At 44.0% G+C, this 21704-nt stretch overlaps 1 protein-coding gene across 5 annotated transcripts in view; it reads left to right on the top strand.

Moving 5' to 3' along the window:
• The window catches only part of ABTB2 (ankyrin repeat and BTB domain containing 2), a 226094-nt gene that overhangs the window by 39807 nt on the left and 164583 nt on the right, over positions 1-21704 (top strand). The window contains exon 1 of one of the 5 annotated variants that reach the window (XM_027581368.2): positions 17406-18288. The exons of the other annotated variants lie outside the window; for them this stretch is intronic. Within the exon in view, the coding sequence (XP_027437169.2) occupies positions 17406-18288 (883 nt within the window). Of the gene's footprint in view, positions 1-17405; positions 18289-21704 lie in introns of those variants that run through there. 5 annotated transcript variants of the gene reach the window in all.

The following is a 21704-nucleotide window of genomic DNA, read 5'->3' as shown; positions in this document are numbered from 1 at the left end:
AAACCAGGAATAGAAGGAACCTTCCTTAATCTTAATCTGATAAATGGTACCTGGAAAAAAACCCAGCAAATAATCAACTGAGTGAATCATTGAATTCTTCCCCTTGGAGGTTATAAACAAGACAAAGACAGTTCTATTCATAACCTCTACTTAATGTTGTTGGGTATACCAGAGGCCCTAGATAGTGCGATAAAGCAAGACAAATAAATAAAAGACACAGCAATTAGAAAAGAAGAAAGAAAAATTCATTTACCGATTATATAATAATGACATTAAAAAACCCAAAGAATCTACTTTATATTATTAGGGCAGTGAGAGATTTTAGCAAGGTTGCTAGGATACAAAGTCAATAAAGAAAAATAAACAACATTTCTGTACCAAAAACAAATAGAAAATAAAATTTGAAAAGGTGTTAGTATAACCAATATCATTGTTAATATTAAGTACCTAGAAACAAATTGTTTTAAAATTATACAAGACTTCTACAGAGAAAATTATAAAATTATATTGAGGTATATTAAAGAAGATCTGGTTAAATGGGAAGATATACCATATTCATTGGCCAAAACACTCAACAGAATTTGGGGTTTTGTCCTGTATTATTTTGTTTTAGAACTTGACAAGCTGACTTTAAAACATACATATATGGTAATGCAAAGGACCAAATATATCCAAGGCAATCTCTTTTTTTTAAAGATTATTTATTTATTTATTAGAGAGAGAGAGAGAGAGCAGAGCAAGTAAGAAAAAACACGAGTAGAGGGGGGAAGAGGGAAAAGGAGAAGCAGACTCCCCACTGAGCAGGGAGCCCGACATGGGGCTCCATCTCAGGACCCTGGGATTATGACCTGACCTGAAGGCAGACGCTTAACCAACCAAGCCACCTAGGTGCCCTTATCCAAGATAATCTTAAATAAGAAGCACAATGTCAGAGGATTTGCTCCAACAGATACCAAGATATGTTGATATCAAAGCTACAGTAATTAAATCTGTGTGGAATTGATACAGTAATAGACAAAGAAACCAACAGATAAGAAAAGCATATCCTAAAAAAGGACCCATACATATATGAACTTTGATTTAGACATAAGCGGCACAAGGCATGGAGAAAGGACAGTCTTTTTTTTTTTTTAATGATGCCAAGATACTTGACTATATTTGTGGGAAAAAATGAAATTGGACCTAAAAGGTACTGACCTCATTGGTAAGCAGGCACATGCAATTTAAAAATCACAGGGAGATACCACTGCACATGTGAGGAGATACCTCACACGCATACCAAGCGCTGTGAGGGTGTGAAGCAATAGGTATTTTCACATACAGCCAATGGGAGTGTAAATTGGCTCAGTCACTCTGGAAGACAGATTGACATGATTTATTAAAGGGGAAGAAATGCATACTCTATGACCCAGAAATTCAATTCTACTCCAGGAATGTGCCTATGAGCACAAACATCCACAAAGAAGCATATACATGGTTTGTCATGACCAGAAGCTGGGAACAACCCAAACATCCAGCAACAGTAGAATGGATTTTTACTGAAATGTGATATATTCATATAATGGAATACTATATAGCAATGATGATGAACAAACATTAGTTAAATATAATATGAGTGGATGTTCAAAACAGTCTAGAAGCAAGACAACAGAAACACATACTGTAAAACTATATTTTAAAGTTCAAAATAGGCAAAACTTAAAACATATCATTTAGTACGCTTACAGAGGTGGTAAAATGATAAAGAAAAGCAAGGATGTGATTAAAATAAAAGCAAGAAGAAGCCTGATGGAGAAAGGCAGGTCTGGGGATGGTCAATATTCTATCAGTGCTGTCCAGTAGAATTTTCTGGGATGATGGAAATTTTCTTTATCTGAGCCAGCCAACTGGGTCAACTTGTAGCCTTTAGTCGTATGTTGCTATTCAGCACCTGAAATGTGGCTGGTGTGACCAAGGAGCGGAATGCTGAATTTTATTTCATTTCTTTCACTAACACGAAGATTTAAATAGCCACCTGAAGCCAGTAGCTACTATATTGGACGATGTGGTATCTATTTTAGATCAGTCAAGTTTCCTTTTTTTTTTTTTAGGATTTTATTTATTTATCTGATAGAGAGAGAGCGTGCGTACACAAGCACAGGGGCAGGCAGAGGGAGAGGGAGAAGCAGGGAGCCTGAGGTGGGGCTCAGTCCCAGGACCCTGGGATCATGATCTGAGCCGAAGGCAGACGTTTAACCAACTGAGCCACCCAGGCGCACCGGAACAGTCAAGGTTCTAATGGGAAACAGCAGGCTTACTCAAAATAGGGTTATTTGAGGAGTATTCATTTATAAGACAATAATTACAAAGGTACAGGTGTAGGGGAAACAACCCGGGGATAGCGGCAGCTAAATTGTAACCACGCCTAGGCCTGCAGGGACAAGGAGAATGCTTGGTTCCTGAAATCAGAAGGATAGAAAATTAAGTAGATTCTACCATGTCAAGAGGAGTGGAAAGGCACAGCCAGCCTGAGATGATCTCACATTAGGAACCAAGGGAACAGATGCCCTATCCCCACTCTCTTTCCTTCCTCGGATCTCCAGCGGAGGCTCCCCATCAGCCAGACCCAAGAGGGAGTCAGACAGCACAGTTGCTCATGGGTCCACACTGGTCAGCTTCCAGGATCAACAGCAGGTAGACAATGGATCTAGGGGGAGAAACAGAAGATGGCTAGCACATGGATCTTGACCCCAGTGCTTGCTTCATTATTATTTATTACATCATACTTATACATATTATTCTTTTTTTTCCATATGGGATTGTGGCACGCTCAGGAATGCTGCGAACAAACTCCACAATGGTGTGGACCTTTGGTTTTGTTTGCCTTGTTATGTGTTGGAATTGCACTTCAACATTCTGGATAAAACTAGAGCCATGAACTTGAACTGCAGTTTGTTTTTAAAGATGTGTCTATCAGTCAGGAATGCTTGGGCTGACAATGAAGGGCAACTGACTAACAGTGGTTTCCCAGAGACTATTTTTCACACATTAAAAAAAAAGATCTGGACATGGGCAGCTGTTGGTGTTGGCTCGGTGGTTCAATAGTTTGTGGGCTGGTATCTTCAAGATTCTTCTGAACTTTTCTTGCCGGTCACCAGTGACTAAAACGGCTCCAGGTATGAAGTTGAAGGCACCTAGTGTGGGGCAGGAGGAGGCTCTAGAGGGTATAAGCATCAGAAAAGTGGAAGTTTTCATCCCTAACCCTCGACAAACTACATCTCATTGGCTGAACTGTGCCACATAGCTACCCTTAGCTGCAAGGAGGCTGGAGACAGGAGTATTTAGCTTTTGCAGCCTTGTTAGGGAAGTTGGCAGGAGCTAAGGGAGTTAGAAACAGCTGTTGCTCAACCAGTTCAGCTATGAATGCCTAAAATATTTCACCTGCAATGTCCAAAATATCTACCATGAGAATGATGAATTCTTTGGCTTGAGGAGTAATTTCTAGAAGGCCTCTATTTATATATACATGTGTGGACTGGAAGTGTGACATACCACCAACACACTTGTGCTCTTTACCATGTTAGCATTGATTCGTTTCTGAAGATTGGCTAGCAGTTGCTGAGTATAAAGCCACCCGTTAAACTAATAAGATAACTAGGCTTTAGCATGGTAGAAATCTACCAGGAAATCTCCAGACATTTAGAGTAGACCTTTAGTATCAGTAATCAGGTGAAGGCACTAAATTTAGCAAGCGGGGCAGGTAGGGCGGAAAGCGCTGAGAGGTCAATTTCACCCATGGAGCTTAGACCAGGATAACTCTCAAAGCCTACTCCTTCAGGGCAAGGCAGAATCTCTTCAGTATGTGCTGCCCTACCATCTGCCTCAAATCAACGAGACATGATAAATGGACATCATGGAGATATGATGACAGGGAGACACAGACCAAGATTTGTCCCCTCATAGTAGGGTGCTCCCCAGGAGTGCAGACTCTAGGGCTAGACTCCCAGGGTCCAAATCCAGGCTCCACTCACTCTGTGACTTATTCACAGGGTTGTAATGAGGATTAAACAGTTAATGAATATAAGTAACTTGATGGCATACACAGTATATAGTTACGTGCGATGTAAGAGCTGGCTTCCAAAATTAAAACCTTTCTCCTCTGAACTTATTGATTTTAGGCTTTAATACGTGTATGTTTTTGTTAAAGTCTTAGTTTTCTTTGTTTTTCTTATTATAAAAGCAATAGAGGTTTACTACAAAGAACTTAGAAAAGACAAAGAAACAAAAGAAACTTCTAACAATCTACAATCTCCCTCCTCCAGACACAACCACTCATCTATATATTTTTGTTTACAAAAATTAGGTCTACTTTGCATACTGCTCTGTATTATGCCCTTTTAAAAATTTTAACATTAAATTAAGAGCATCTTTTCATATTTGTTTATGTATTTAAGATTATTTATTTGTCAGAGAGACAGCAGAAACAGGGGGAGCGGCAGGCAGAGGGAGAAGCAGGCTCCCCACTGAGCAGGGAGCCTGATGCAGGACTTGATCCCAGGACCCTGGGATCATGACCTGAGCCGAAGGCAGATGCTTAACCAGCTGAGCCACCCAGGTGTCCCATAGGAGCATCTTTTCCTATTTAGAAATATATTTCTACGGTATCTTTTTAGTTGTCACAAATTATTCCTTTAGATGGGTATTCCATAATTATGCTTGTCAATTCTCTGGGGTTGGGCATTGATATTGTTTGTTTTGGTTTAGTTCTTTTGTTCTGTTAACCTTAGAAATAGACACTGACAGTTCTTTTACCAGCAAAAGATGGGCTTATTTGGGAATAAAAGAGAATTGCAATCTGGCACAAATATGCTGCAGTAAAACCATAGGTAAGTCGGGGGACAAAAGAGAGGCCCCCCTTTTTTTAAGGAGAAAAGGGATAATTTGGAAAGGCTGTTATGAACTAAAAGTCCACTGGAGTGGGGAACCTGGGTGGCTCAGTCATTTAAGCCCCCAACTCTTGATTTCCACTGAGGTCATGATCTCAGGGTCCTGTGATCCAGCCCCATGTCAAGGCTCCGCACTCAGCGTGGAGTCTGAGGATTCTCTCTCCCTCTCCCTCTGCCCCTCCTCTCTCTCTTTCATCCTCTCTCAAAGAAATAATCTTTATAAAACAAAACAAAAAAAAGTCCACTGGAGTAAACTAGCAGTTCAAAAGTGTGGTGGCTTCTCGTTGGCTGAACTGGGGAGATAAGAAAAGCATGTCCTCCTTCAGCTGGAGCAGTAGAGTGGTTTCCACATGCTTTAACCACAAGGTTAAATCTGAGTAAGGTTGAGTCTGTCTCTTCTTGTTGGGTCTGCAATTGACTACAGAGTGGTAGGGCATGAGAGCTCCCCCTGCCGAAACCTCCCGACTCCATTTTTTAGAGAGATTTCCCATTACTAATTTTCAGTTCTTTTATTTGTTTTTGGTATTATACATGGAACTGTTATCAAGATCCTTAGAGTGACTTTCTTAGGCACATCCACGATAATTTCCTTAGGATAAATTCTCAGAAGTGAAATTACTAAGTCAAAAGTTATGCTTATTTTTAAAGCTTTTGATGAATATGCTTCACCCGATCTCCAGAAAATATGCATTAAAGTATGCACTTATTTCTTTATCCTTCTTAAAAGCACTAAGTATTATCATTTGCTTTGTTTGCAGTTTTCCTGAATACTTTCTGAGATCCCAAACTTGATGGTGTCTTTGAGGTAGAACCCACAACACAAACATGTGATTTCTACAAATTATTTGTCTTCAGCCCTTGGGCCCCTGACCTTTATTATTAACTTTGCCTGGAGGACCTCCTGTGGTGGATTGGATTTTTGGCATATTTACAGCTGGAGATTCTTTATGTCAGATTCTGATCCGGTTGTTTGAGAGTAGAGTTTCCAGATACTTCTGATCATCATCTAGGTTTGAAAACCACTGCTTTTTTTCAAATCAAAGTTTGTTTTAACATAAATACATCGACTACATTCTTAGGTTAGAGCAAGACAGATGGTGTGATTGTGAATATCATGCTTCGAAACTAAAGTTGAAATCTTTCAACATTCTTTGGTGTGCCAAATACTCAATTATTCAACATTTACTCATCACCCTCTCCATTCTAGACCTAGGTACTAGGGATATGAAGATGAATAATAATAACCCTAGCCCTGGAGAAGCTTGGGCTGAAGGGGAGGCAGATATGTAAACAGATACATCACAATGCAACGTGAAATATACTATTAAATCATTTTTTTCACACGTCATGACAGCACAAATTGCTCTGTGGGGACAATTGGACATTAAGTAACCTTCGGTTCATTCATTTATTTTCATAACACTTAATATGGCCAGGCCTTACACTTTTATTTTCAGAATGTATTGCTTTGCTATAACAAAGCAATATACACTCACTTCAGAAAGACTGGGAAATGCAGGCAAGCAAAAAACAAAAACAGAAAAACTCCAACTTTAAAACTATAACCCCATCTACTTTATCTACCTTGAGCCACTATTACCACTTCAGGATTTTAAGCTGTTTTCTATTTTGTTTTTTAAACAAAAGTAGGATCAAAACATACATGTTTTATAATCTGCTTTTTTCTTTTAATATATCATGAACATATTTCAAGATAAAAGATATTTCTACAACATCATTTTAAATGGTTACATATTATTCTACTATGTGGATATTCTATTATTTATTTTAGCAATCTCCTACTGTTATATATTTACTTTGTTTCTATCTTTTTAGAATCACTGACAATACTGCAATGGATTTTGTTGTTGCTAAATATCTGAGCTCATTCTGATTTCCTTACTACAAATTCCAAGAAGAGGAACCCTGTAACATTTAAAGTACTTCACCTGTAGTCAGATTTAGAGACAATGGCCACAACACAAGACGCCCAGCTCAGTTGTTTTTTGTGGTCTTGGGTTTTAGTACTAGCTGCTGTCAATAAACTCAATCAGAGGTGCATGAATTATGGGCCAAAGCTCAATGACTTTTACCGGTGTGGCTGGCTGGAAGATATCACCATGCTATAAAACACAAGATTATGATTAGTTCTGAAATGTAATGTCTTCTTGAAGCCCGAATGGCAGGCTGCCTGGGATAATTTGTAGACTACCTCCCCACTTTTTTTTTTTTTTTTTTTAGATATTTTTCCTAATGTCAATATTTGTAACTCAGACTATCTAAGTGCACCCTTGGCAAGATCCTGCTTGGGCCACATTTAGCTGCAGCTTGCCAAAACCATGGGTATATTTCCTGCTTTGCAAACTTGTATGTGACCTTGCTCCACTCCAACCTGACTGTCAGCATGTTAATTTTGCTCAAATAAAGAGCAGTTTGCTCTCTGGGGGTTATAGTCTTATTCAAAAAAATGAAAAGCAAGACAAGGAGGTGGGAGATTCCTTCAATGACAATGAACCAGAGCCTCCAAGGCAGGTCCAATGATTCCAACACAGCTTGCCCAGTTCTTCCAACTTCACGGTGCCCCAGTTTATCAAATATTAGAAACAACCCTGGAATCACATTATAGAGCACGAAAAGACATAGTCCCCAAGAATATACCCTGAGTTCCACTAGCCCCTCTTAGGTCACCGGTTTCCAGACTAAGTCTGGCAAAGTCTTACTCCATTCTTTTACACTTTGAAAAGTGAATTCCAGCTATATGACAGATGAATTCCAACTATATGACATTCTGGAAAAGACAAAACTATGAAGACAGTAGAAAGATCAGTGGTTGCATTGGGGGAGGGGAGATGAATACGTGGAACACAGAACTTTTAGGGCAGTGAAGCTATTCTGTAGGATCTTATAGTGGTGGCCACATGTCATTATACATTTGTCCAAACCCATAGAATGTATAACACCAAGAGTGAACCCCAACAAAAACTATGGTGATGATAGTGTGTCAGTGTAAGTTCATGAGTTGTAACAAATGTACCCCTGCAGTGAGGGATGCTGATAATGGGGAGACCATGTATATTTGGGGGCAGGAAGTATATGGGAAACCTCTGTACCTCTTATTTTTGGTATGAGCCGAAAACTGCTCTACAAAAATAAAGCCAAAAAGAAGAAGAAGCAGCAGATGTCAGCAAAGCAGAGTTGCCCCATCAGCATTATTACATCAATTACTCCTGAAGAATTTCAGAAGGCAGGTTGTAATTTCAGACTCATGGGTGAGTGGGTGAGGCAAATGGCATTTATTCTTGTCATTAAGATGCCAGAATGGATGTGAAGACGGCCACAGTCTGAGTCATCACTTTATATAATTGTCATATTAACAATAAGCAAGAATAAAGAACATTGACTCTATTGCTTCTGCTCCCTGAAAATAGAATTTTTGTAGTTGAGGTAGTTAGGTAATTGGGAGACCTACTTCATTAAGTAATTTTTAACTGTGGACTGAGTGTTTGGGGTGGCTTTTCCTGTTTGCTGTCATAAATGATGTATCTTGTTAACAATACTGGTTTCTTTCTAGCTGATCTACCTGACCTTGAATCGTCTTCATTTTGAAGAAAGAGTGCTCTAAATTGTAGTTGCTCAGTGAGTATTTGTAAATCCTTTGCTGTACAAGCTTCACAAGCAAACTGTATATAGCCCTACGAGGAGATAGAGTTCTCAGTTTCTGAGCAATGAGTGTTGCATAATTCAGTGTAAGTTCACTGAGTTTGAGGCAACACATATTTATTGAGTGCCTCTTCTGGGTTTAAACAGTGCTAGGCTCTGGAAGGAAAAGGGTATAGAACAAGAGACATAGAACAGCTTTCTTCCAAAAAGAGGTAATGTTGTTGGAAAGAAAAGACACATACCCAAGAAACAATTCAATCATGTTTTGGGCATACATGATAAATGTCATTCATTCATCTATTCAACAAAAATACTGAATGCTTTCCCTGGGCCTGTACTAGGTAGGAATCAGGGATACACAGTTAAATGAAATAAAATCTCTGCCTTCAAGGTGCTTACAGTAAAATGGAAAAAATCAGACAAGTAAGTAGGAGTCTCATCACACTATGATGAGGGATGATTACAGTAGAAGTGGGATTGAGGGGTGGTATAGGGTACAGGAAGGTTATAGAAAGCTTCACAAGGAAGATAACTCCAAGAGGCCTGACTCAAAAGAACGGGGGCTTTCTGGAGAAATAACAGATCCAGGTCTGAAGCAGGGAAAGGTAAGCCTTGTTAGATATTTACATTGTTTCTATCTTTTTTAGAATCACTGACAATACTGCAATGGATTTTGTTGTTGTGAAATACCTGAGCTCATTCTAATTTCCTTACCACAAATTCTAAGAAGTAAAAACCCTGTAACATTTGAAATGGGGTGAGGGCATAACATTTGCTTATTAAATCTCTCTAACAAAGTACATTGTTTTCAGAACAGTTAGGTATGAAACAGACAAGGGCACTGAGTGATAAGTAAGTTACAAATTCATACAGGCTAGACTACTAGACAAAATTTCACCTGGAAGCTAGGAGTAGGAACTCTGCTCAAAGGAAGATATGTAGGATTTGAGAAGGCAGCATACTAACTGGTATAACATTTGGGGGGGGGATTTGTTGATACATATTTTAAAAAAATAAAGAGCATACCCAGTGACCCATAATCCCACCTCTAGAAATTTATCATATAGAAATAATTGAAAGGGGAGAAAGATTCATGTACAAGAAAGTTTATCACAGCATTGTTTGTACAGCAGAGGAGGAGAGACAGAAATGGAAGGAAGGAAAGAAGGAAGGAAGGAAGAAAGGAAGGAGAGAAGGGAGACGGAGGGAGGGAAGGAGGAAGAAAGAAAAAGACAGGAAGAAAGAAGAAGAGAAGCCCCTCAATAAAGGACTAGCTGAAGAAATTTGGTATAGCACACAATGGAATACTATTCTGTTTTTGAAAAGACTGCAGTAAAATACATTACTAACTTGGAAAGATGTCCACATTATCTTTTCACATGATGTCTTGCAAAACATGTGCATAACATAAACTCATCCCTGTGAAAAGAAAAGTGTGTGTGTGTTTATGTGTGTAGAAAAAGATGTATCTGTCAAGCTCAAGGGAAAATTCTGGAAGGCCCAATTGTTAAGGTGCATGAGCCTGAAGGAATAAACAAAGAACTTCTACTTCCTACTCTGTATAGTTTGTTAATTGGTGGGTTTATGGTTGGTACTTACCTTCATTTTATTTTTCATTTATATTTATATTTTAAATATAGAAAGACATGTAAATGTTAGATAAAGTTGCTATCCTAGACTCCTAATATAAACTTTAAAAGGATTTCTTTTCTAACTTAGGGGACGGTGATGATTTAAAAACCAAAACCATACACAGGAAAAATAATTATTAGAGAATTACTCCCTTCAACATCCTATAGACAGCCCCTTGGTATAAGTGGGAGGTGTATTGGCTTCAATTCAGAAATTAAGAAAACAGATTAATAGTGGTCGTTCATACTGGTAACAACAATTATTTTCACATACGAGGGGAAAACCTCATCAAGTGTACCCTAAGCCCCATAATCTAAAGCAGCACCCACATTTGCAAGTGTCTTCTTGGCTTCGGGGGCGGTATTTTGCAACCCCGGCACATGTTCTCTTAATGTGACACTCGCAGGACTCAAATGAAGAATGGTACTATTATGGGGCACCTGAGTGGCTCAGTTGGTTGAACAGCCTACTCTTGATTTCGGCTCAGATCATGACCTCACAGTCGTGGGATTGAGCCTGGCGTCAGACTCCGTACTCAGCATGGAGTCTGCATGAGATTCTCTCTCCCTCTCCCTCTGCCACTCCCGCTCATGCTCGCTCTCTCTCTAAAATAAATAAATAAAATCTTAAAAAAAAAAAGAACGGTCCTATTAGGCCTGCTTCAAACCACTGAGTCAGCCTAGCAGACAGATTTACATAGACATTACCAATGTTATGACCTTTGAGATTTGCTTTAAAAAATACTGGGAGATGGGGAAGTAGGTGACAGTGTAAGCAAGGCTGGCCACAAACTGATAATCATGAGAGCTGGGTTATAGGTACATGAGAGTTCATTATCAAATTCTGTCTACGTTTGTAATTCTCAGTAATAAAAAGTTTTAACTAAAATCATTCAAGTAGAAGTCAACAAATCTTGGTTATTAATCATGTGTCTGATTCTGGTTTGCTGACCAAATTGAGTCAAGAAAAGTTTCCATGTTCCCGTGTTCATCTGTAATATAAGGGATCATCTCTAATGTCCACTAACCTCTTCAATTCCAAGTTGATTCTTTATTTTGGACTGCTTTTTAAAAAGACTAAAATAGGGTTCAATTTTAAAGCTTTGGTGCCAGGGCGCCTGGGGGGCTCAGTCGGTTAGACGTCTGCCTTCGGCTCAGGTCATGATCCCAGGGTCCTGGAATTGAGTCCGACATTGGGCTCCCTGCTCAGTGGGCCTGCTTCTCCCTCTCCCTCTGCCTGCTGCTCTGCCTACTTGTGCTCTCTCTGTCAAATAAATAAATAAATAATCTTTAAAAAAATAAAGCTTTGGTGCTAAATTAAGAGATATTCCCACCATAGTCTTGTCTTCAACCTTGAAATGGCTGAAGAGACCACTGCCTGAACTCTGAGGGACATTCCCTGCAGGCCCATCCCTGTGCTGGGAGCTGTCTATAATCACTCCTGTAATATTGAGCATCCTTGCTTCAGAGAAGACAGAGACATCTTCAGATTATGCAGTGAATTCATAAATAGGAATAGCTATTTGGTCCCAGAGCTATCCACTTGAGAAATGTAAAACTCTTTTATTTATTTTTTTTTTAAGATTCCAGTCATTTATTCATGAGAGACAGAGAGAGAGAGGCAGAGGGAGAAGCAGGCTCCCAAGGAGCAGGGAGCCTGATGCAGGACTCGATCCCAGGATTGTGGGATCATGACCCGAGCCGAAGGCAGACGCCCAACCATCTGAGCCACCCAGGCGCCCTTTAAAACTCTTTTAAAGATCCAACTCATAAGTCAAGAATTTAATTTCTTTAACGAGCAAGTTTTTAGCAAAACGAACAAGAGCGCCACCTGCTGGAGACCTCTGAACTCCCTGCCCTGCAACTTGAAGAGCAAGTTTTCTGGACTCCCTGCACTCCAATCACCCGAGACCCATAGGTTAAAAATGATGTTTCATAGGCTCCAGGCCTACTGAATTAGAAACTCTGCAGGTATGGCTCAAGAATAAGCATTTTTATACCAGTCCCCAGGCACTTTGAGGTTTAAGAGACAAATGCCGTAGCATTCTGGGAATGCTTGTCGAAAATACTTTTACCTGGATCACACTCCAGGCTTCCTGAATCAGGACCTTCAAGAAAGGGGACTGGGACTTCAGATTTGCAATAAGAATGCCAGATGTATCTCACAAGATGACTGTTTAGTAAATATTGCAGAGTTGAATATCATATTCCACCCTAGATATTCTCTTTACCAGGACAGAAGAGCACAGCTGCCGTGCGTTGCTGACTGGCACGTAGAATATCCAGATGTGGGGGTTTGGCACTATTACCCCCATGAGGTTGTTCCTTGGTATTCTGTCCTCTTGTTTGAATTCAGCTCTGTAGTTTTGAGTTCCAGACCATCCCCTAAAATTCTTGCCCTTAATCGCCAGGTGCTGATGGTTTCGTCTCTAATAGCAGCTAACAAATCTATAATACCAGCTGCCTAATAAGCAGAATTTCCCCCTCGGAGAGACATCCCCCCCCATCTTGTTTACTCTGTAAACCTTTTGACTTGTGCCGGTGCCCAAACCCATACCACCTCCTTTTCCCCTGTGGACCAATGCTCTAGGTTTAGATCGACCTTTGGAGTCACATCTGTGTCTAACAGATCACCAAACTCAAACTTTATGCAGGGGTTAGATGGGGAACCTTGTTCCGTTCAGGGATTTATCTGGATTTCTTCCAAGGGTCCTCTGCCTTACCGCCACTGCCTGAGCAGACTCATAAAGCATGGTAACTGTCATTTCTGCTTTGAGCTAAATAAAAAGTCCCAGTTCCTTTGTAGCAGCCCCGGGGCAGGAAGAGTTCTTTGCCCAGTTAAGCCTGCTATATGCTGGGTTCAAGGAAATACAAAAGAGTCTGAAATAAAATACTGTCCATCATGAATATACTAGAGGGAAAAACACAATGCAGAAATTCCCAAACGTAACTACTGATCCTTGTTTCACAAACCAACCCCTGACACCATTCTGCAGAACGTGCTTGGGAGAAGTGTATTTCTTTTCCCCTGGGTCATCTTGGGGGCTCTTTGTTCTAAATGATCTGTATGTCTCTTTAGTCATGAGGTCCAGAAAAAAAAGAGAGAGAGAGAGAAACAACAACAACCCTGTGTCAGGATTGGGCTAACATGGGCTGCATGGAATGGAAGGATTACCTCACAGTTTCCACACCATTGGTTCCCTTTTCAACAACTGAGGGTTCTGCTTGATTTTCCGCCACAAAACTTCTCCGCTAACCATCACGTGCTTGTACAACTATTGGCACCTTTTCCAACCCTTCTTGCATTCCAGAGTATTTTCTTCCTTGGGTTTGTGCCATGTCTCCTCTAGGTGCAACCTGTGTGGTGAGTCAAGGAACTGGCAGTGGCCCTTAGTCAGTGGTTTCTGAGCAGTTCTGCAAAGCATATTTTGCAGAATAGTTAGTCTCATATGCTTGTCTCTCTGCATATTGGGCATGTGTGTTTGTGCGTTGTTGTTGTTGTTTTTAATGGCAGGAACATTGTCTAACGCACCTCCGTAGTGTCTAGCACAGTCCAGACCCAGTAGGTATTCAATAAATATTATTGAGAGAATTTACCAGAAATGATCCACAAACTAAATAGAAACTTGGCCACTCTCTAAATTAAGGACATAAGCTACCTTTCTCATACGAGAGTCCTGTCTGTACTTAGTTTTAACCCCTTCGCTTTCAAGATAAATTCCAGGGTATTTTGTCCCCTAATCTCCAGATTGATTTTGATTTTGTAAGAAATTGTATAACAAAATATGAGACATCAGCCAAGGTAAAGTTTCTGAACTGTATTTCAAGCTTCCTCCCTTATATAATTTTTGCATGGGCAATCCCAGATTTTTAATTACTCACTCCACTGGGAATTCTCCCAATGTTTGCCGTGGTTTCATCATGTTCTTTTTAACGTGTCCAGCTACATGACAGTTGTTTTTCTCCAAAAATGATGTTTGGGCCAGGCCTGGTTTGGGATGATACTTCCTTTTCTTCTAATATAATTTGCATTCCTAACATTAAGCACATTACCACCAGATTGCCTTAGTTAAGCACACACACGTATGTATAAGAAGCCATATCTTTTCTTTCTTGATCCAAAGTTTTTCACCCTGCTTGCCAACTTCCCAAATGACTAACTGAAATCAATCAGTTGGTTAATTTCTAACATGGCTCAATGTATCTTGTCCTCTATATCTTCCTCCGTTTCTTTCTCCCCCCATCACACAAAACACAAAGAGACACACTCCAGGTTCACTCTGTATGTCCAGTTCTCTAGTTGGCAATAGAAGACTTTGGTGAACATATGAAAGACAAGAGATCTACAATCTTAACCATCTTTCATAACTTTCTAGTCCCTTTACCAGATTTTCCCATAACAATTTTCTTCCCTTTTTTAATGAAAAAATTACAACACACATTTCTCTATGTATCTCTAAAAGATAGGAATGTTTAATAAACATACCACACTACCATTACCACATCAAAAAAATAACAGTGATTTCAAAATAGCAAAGATCTGGGTGATGTTCCTGATTTCCGGTTGTTTCATAATGTCAAATGTTTATTGAATCTAAAAAAATCAAATTCCAAATAAATTCCACACATTATGACTAACTAGTTGATATGTCTTAAGTCTTTTTTAGTATATAAGGTTCTAAACCATCTCTTTCTCTCCTTGTAATTTATTTATTAATGAAACTCAACTGTTTTTCCAGTAGAATTTTCCATGGCTAAATTTTGCAGAACAAATCTTTGCGGAGTAGTTTAACATCCACAAGATTCTGAAATTTGGCTGTAGGCATGTTTGATTGTCTTTACACTTCTATGTCATCAGGTCATTTAAATATAAGATAAATGGCATCCGCTCTTTCTCAGGTAACTTTTCCATTCAGTAAGTTCCCTGTTTTAAGCTTCCAGTTAAGAAATTTTCTCTGCTTCTTAAGGGTGTGCACAACAAGAAAGAATGAATGAAAGAAAGAAAGACAAGAAAAACAAGAAAGAAAGACGGGAAGGAAGGAAGGAAGGTGGGAAGGAAAGAAAAAAAGAATGAGAGAGAGCAAGAAAGAAAAGAAAAGAAAAGAAAGAAAGAACCAACGGGCCTGTGAGCAATCTTTCCTCTAAATGTCCATTAGAGGGCGACATTTGCTTTAAAATTATATTTCCCCTAATAAGTTTTAAATTGCATCCAATTTGTTTTCGAATTTTTGACATGTTGAACCTCAATACCCACTTTTGACTTCTTATCTCAGTTCTACCAGATGTAGTCCCATCTTGTGTCTTCTGTTAACTTGAGCTCTGCGGACTTGAGTCGTATTTCTCCCACACTTGACTCCGTTCCCACTTCTGACCACGAGGCGACAATATTGCATCAATAAAGACCCGCAGAAAGAAAAAAGCCAAACTGCTACAGAAAGAGGAGTTTCACAGGGAAAGAGCCATTAATTTCAGAAGGAAAGAGGCAAACCAGACATTTCTAGCTCGTATCCAACTCACGGCCCGAGGTTGGAACTGTGTAAAATACAGCACAAAGGAACCATTCAGGAGCGCGGGAGGCCAACTTGGGGGCAACGCGTGCACAATCTCCTCCTTGACTTTGCGGTCAAGGGGGGCATATGCACGTTCGAGCACGTGTGTGTGCATAGTGCAGGACAGCAGCCGGATGGAGAGGACTGGGCGTCGATCTGCTGGAACCAATAGCGCTCTGACTGACCGCTTCTGGACACAGGTCCTGAGATGTGTTTACCCCGGCGCTGCTGGGAGGTCAGCACTCAATTCACCCTGGAGGAAACTGAGTACCAAGGGGGCGCAGGGCTCGCCCATGGGCACACCGTCAGGAGGTGGTGCATGCCGCCAGGTGTTCGGAGCGCAGGCCAGTGCTAGGTACATTTCTCACCTTCACACACACACTCGGACACGCGCACCTCGGACAGAGAGGATGCACCTGACAGCCAGCAGGACTGTACAGATGTAACAGGGAAGCCCCGGGCCGTTTTGTGAATCTGATAGAAGTTAGGACCCTCTCCCCAGAGTTAATACTCAGAAAACTTCGTAATTTCCCGTGGTGGGGAGGGAGGGGGACCACAGACCTCCTGGAGCCCGTCTATTCATCAGATCTGCTCCGATTGGAACCTAGGATAGCAACGTAAAGAAAACCAGACGGATCCGGGAGAAGCAAGAAGGGACGTCCCTCCTCCCTCTAAACGCAAGTGGAGTTTCATCTCAGAAAACGGGAAGGGCCTGCCAGAAAGTCTGGGAGAGAGGTTTGGTGCCTTGTTTGTGCCCCCCTCCCCCAGTCGGCTGTTCCCCCCACGCTCCCCGGACCCACACTTGACAAGTCAGCCTCGGTGCTTGGCTGCAGAGGGCTTGAAAAGAGGCTGCGAACGCCCAAAGCCTGGACGGCAGGCAGGGGGTTAGGGCACAGTGGCTTTTCCTTTAAATTTTTCTTTAAATCGTCAGCTCCCGTGCCTAACGCTTCGACCCCTCCTTTCCCGGTGTCGGCTCGCACTTCCCGGCGCGCCCGGTGGCTCACCGCCTCTCTTCCCCCTCCTCCACCTTCAACCCAGCGGCTTCACCCGACCCTCGGCCTCCAGCCCCGCCCCCGTCGCCGCGGGGTTTCACCCGCAGCCCCGTGAAATCTGCATAGTGACCGCCCCTGGAGGAGATCATTGGTGCAGCCCCTGCCCGTCGCGGCCGATGATTGGTGAGCCGCCCCGGGTTATTTGCATGCCGGCGGCGGCGGGGTACCCAGCTGTGCCGGCCGCCGGCGCCGCGCAGAAGTTTGCCGAGCGCTTTCTCGCCGCTTGGTCCCGGACTCGCGCGGCGCCGCGAGCCGCCTCCTCCTTCTGCCGCCGCCCTGTTCTCCCGGGATTCCTTCTCTGCGGACAGACGCTCTGCTGGCGGGAGGCTGAGGTGGGCCAAAGCGGAGCACCGAGGAGGAGCGGCGGGGGCCGTTCCAGTGACAGCTTCGCGTCGGACGCGGGGCGCGTGGGGCCCCGGCCGCCGAGAATCTCGCCCACCTTCCCGCGGCCTCCGGGCGGGCGATGTGGCCGCCGAGAGGAAGGAGGGCGCCCCGGAGAGCCTAGAGCCTGTTCCTGCCCACTTGGGGAAGGGAGCATGGAGTTGTGAGCGCCCCTCGCTCGGCGAGGCCGCCGCCGGCAGGCTCCCCATGGCCGGGACGTACAGCTCCACTCTGAAGACGCTGGAGGACTTGACCTTGGACTCCGGGTATGGGGCCGGGGACTCGTGCCGCTCCCTCAGTCTCTCGTCTTCCAAGTCCAACTCGCAGGCGCTCAACTCCTCGGCGCAGCAGCACCGCGGGGCGGCCTGGTGGTGCTACTCCGGCTCCATGAACAGCCGCCACAACAGCTGGGACACGGTGAACACGGTGCTGCCCGAGGACCCCGAAGTGGCCGACCTCTTCTCGCGCTGCCCGCGCCTCCCGGAGCTGGAGGAGTTCCCCTGGACGGAGGGAGACGTGGCCCGGGTGCTTCGCAAAGGCGCCGGCGGCCGGCGCCTGCCGCTGTTCTCCGCCGAGGCGGTGCGGCGCCTGGCCGGGCTGCTCCGCAGGGCGCTCATCCGCGTGGCCCGCGAGGCGCAGCGCCTGAGCGTGCTGCACGCCAAGTGCACCCGCTTCGAGGTGCAGAGCGCCGTGCGCCTGGTGCACAGCTGGGCGCTGGCCGAGAGCTGCGCGCTGGCCGCGGTCAAAGCGCTGTCCCTGTACAGCATGAGCGCCGGCGACGGGCTGCGCCGCGGCAAGTCGGCGCGCTGTGGCCTCACCTTCTCGGTGGGCCGCTTCTTCCGTTGGATGGTGGATACCCGCATCTCCGTGCGCATCCACGAGTACGCGGCCATCTCGCTCACCGCCTGCATGGAGAACCTGGTGGAGGAGATCCGGGCCAGGGTGCTGGCCAGCCAGAGCCCCGACGGTGGAGGGGCTGGGGGCGGGGAGGTATCCGCCGAGGCCCTGGAGATGGTCATCAACAACGACGCCGAGCTCTGGGGCGTCCTGCAGCCCTATGAACATCTCATCTGCGGCAAGAACGCCAATGGTAAGTGTGCGGGCCTCGGCCGTGGACGGATGGCAGAGAATTCCCGCCCTGGGCTACCCACGGGGTGAATTTCCTAGGTTGAAGCTGGTGGGTGTGCCAGGACCTGGGAGAAAACGTTTGCCCTGTGGGTGGAGTCCATCGAAGGGCTCTTGGCAAAGAGTTCTTGGGGTGACTGGCTTTCGGAGGATAAAGTTGAGGTTGATGTACTACATCCTGTTCCTCTCGGCGTTGTCACTGTCTGGGTGCTGTTCACTGATTGAGGCTCTTGACCAAGCCATTCCTGAACCTCCCTTGCCGCGAAGCTGCCTGCCTTGCTGCTCTTTGCCTTTCTCAACTGGATCTCTAGGGTTCTTTCCCCAGCAGCAGAGCAGGTGGACTGTGGCTCTGACCCTGGATCTCTCCAGCCCAGTAGCAGTAGCCAGAGGGTCCAAACTCTTAAGACCTGAGCCTTGGATAAGTGGGACGGGAGGAAGGGAGCCGGAAGCCCAAGACCAGGTGCAGCTGCCTTGGGCTTTGCAGGCTTGAAGGATGCACTTCAGGCCTCCTCCTTGGAAGGCGGAGAAGTAGTGGTGGGTTCTTAACTGTGTGCTCAGTGTTGTATTAAATGCACAACCTTATGGGCTTTCCTAAAAGAAATGATGACCCAGTAAACTCGGTTATGGGGAAGAGGTGTGGGGGATGGGCAGCTGCATGATTCGGAGTCTGAGAAAGGAACCTGCACTGGGTAGTTGCATTTCTCTGAGGGATGACAAGGCTTCAGTGCAAAGGGTGGAGGGAAGCACTTGACCTTCTCCCTGGTAAGGTTAGGGTGTGACATACATTTAACAGCAAACTGCCTACCAGACTCCAAGTTCAGAAGTCAGCAAACCATAAATTATTTAGAATGGTACTATGACTAGACATCCTTGCAATCTGATTGGAAGGCCATTTTGGGGACAGCCTTTGGTGGTAAACAAAGTAGTCTGTGGAAGAGGCCGGGTGGGTGTTGAAAAGGGATAAAGGGAGTCAAATTTAAACGTGGTTTAACATCAAAATAGCTAAAATGTAAAGTGAGCGCTTAACATGACAGTCACTATTCTTAGCACTTTATACGTTAACTCAAGAAATCTTAGCAACTCTATTAGGTAGGTACTCTCTAGTATGATCCTCATTATACTGATGGGGAACCCAAGGTACACAGCAGTTAAGGCATTTACCAAGATTACACAGATATTAAGTGACAAAGCTGAACTTTGAGCCTGGGCAGGCTCCAGAGTTCAAGCTTTTAGCCATCAGAGGCGAGGACACAGCTTCATTCTTAGGAGTCCAGTTTCCAAGGAGGGCAGCTGACACCTAAGGCCTCATTTTGGAGATAGTTTGTATGTAGCAGCATGGCTTGGCTTAGCCCTTCCTTGGTTTGAGTTTTAATTCTGGCACCACCAAAGGAGATGCCTGGAAGGGAAGAGCATTTGCCTTTTAATTTTCCTCCTCTTAGGTCAGAGTTGAGGTCAGCCCAGAATCTGTGTTGATGATGTCACAGCTGATAATTGTGCTTTGCCTTCTGAGTTTGTGGTATCAACACCGGGAACATGAGCTCCAGGAGAGGAAGTGGAGGGCAGGGGGATTTCCACCCACCATCATAGCCCAGGGGAGAGTCCTGTACTTTGGGCTAAGGGGGAGGCCCAGACTGAGCTCAAAGAAGGAAAGCTCCTTAGCAGAAAAGACGGAGGCCCCGAGCCTATAAACCAGACTAGAACAAAAGTGGAACAAGAGGTGCCAAACAGAACCAAAAATGCCCTTCATGCACAGCTGGTGCCCAGCAGGTAGAAGAACTTCTCAGTTTTTCTAACTGCAAATTGAAGCTAGAAAGAACAGCTGCTTCTCCAGGGTCCTCTGAAAATGCAAAGTAGCCAGAAATTGCTAGAACACAGGTGTCCTCCACTAAAGGGCTTATCCCAAAGCGCCGTTTCTTATCTAGGGCCATAATTCCTTGGGATTTTCTTTACAGGATGAGTTTTTGACCCCATCACTGACCCTCCTCCCCTACTCCAAACAATCCTTCTCAAGCCGTGGTAGTCAAGACAGCAGGACTCCATGTGACAGACAGCAAAGTTCCCTGGATGTCCAGAGCAAGCGTCTCCCTCTGTGCCTTCCCTGGTCTCCTGGGAAGTCTCTCGCAGGCAAGGTGACCATTCGCTTCCACTTAGGAACACGGATGCTCATTTTTTATACATGAGATCCTGCTGGTGGCCTCCGTAAACAATAACTAGGCTGATTTATGAAGTCTGTTTAGACAAGGTGAAATGACTGTTTAGTAGAGGAGCAGTGAATTACTTATGCCTGAAAGCTGACTTCAGAGGGAAACAGAAATTGCTCAGGGAAGGAATGGAAGATCCAGACCTTTGCCACACTGAAGCCCAGTGCCGGCAAGGTTACCGGTCACGCAGCTGAAGACCAGGGGAGAAGGGGCTACACCCGGGAGGAGGGTGCCGGTCCGCATTCTTGCCCTGCCGGTCTTCCCTTTCAATTATATCTTTATTGTTGTTGTGCCTGCTAATCATACAGCATGGGTACATGCATTTGACTCAGCTATATAGGGCTCTTAAACTTTTAATGTCTTCCAACCAGGAATTTAAGAGCCCTAATCCATCTACTCCTGGCCATTACTCAGAGTGCTGGGCAAATATGGTTTTGCTCAGCCCAAGATGGATGACAGAAGTTCTGTAGTGTTTATACAACATGATCTCAGCTTCATAGAGCAGCAGGAGTTCTATATCACTTGCTCATTTGGTATTGATGTCCGTGTTCCCAGGGCAGTGTCATTAAGGGATGATATCTCCGTGGCTTCCTTATGGGAGGTAGAGAAACCACTTTAATAGGGTGCTATTTATAAGCATGGAGCTGGCAGAAAATAGAAACGTCTCTGGTTCACTGCCCCCCTCCTCCCTGCCCGCTCTTCCTTATCCCTGTGTGTGAGTTTGATACCGAGACTCACTCCTGGGTTTCTTCTTGGCTGTTTGTCTTATGAAGCTTTCATGAGTGTTCAAAGCATTTGAGAAATCCTCTTCAGTTCCGAGACTGCATGTGAAATGAGAGGATTTTGCTGAGAATATTCTTACTCCAAATCAGTCACCAAGAAGTGCACAAGAGTAGCCCCATCAGAGGTAAGGAGTGCAAACTCTGGAGTCACAGTGTTTGGAGCTCACCTCTGCTGTTTATAAGAGTGACCCGGGGCATATTTCTTAACCATTGTCATCTGTATAATGGGAGGTAATAACAGCACCTAACTCATGAGGTTGGTATGAGATCATGAGGATTGGGTGAGATCATAGATTTAAAGATCTTAGCACGTAGTAAATGCTCAGTAGATGGTAGCAGTTCATTCAACAAATATTTACTGAACACTGACCCTGTGCCCATCGCTGTTAAAAGTGCTA

This window comes from Zalophus californianus, chromosome 11 (assembly GCF_009762305.2).
Source record: "Zalophus californianus isolate mZalCal1 chromosome 11, mZalCal1.pri.v2, whole genome shotgun sequence".
NCBI lineage: Eukaryota > Metazoa > Chordata > Mammalia > Carnivora > Otariidae > Zalophus > Zalophus californianus.
Note: the sequence above shows the minus strand (reverse complement) of the source record. Positions and strands in the feature narration are given on the sequence as shown.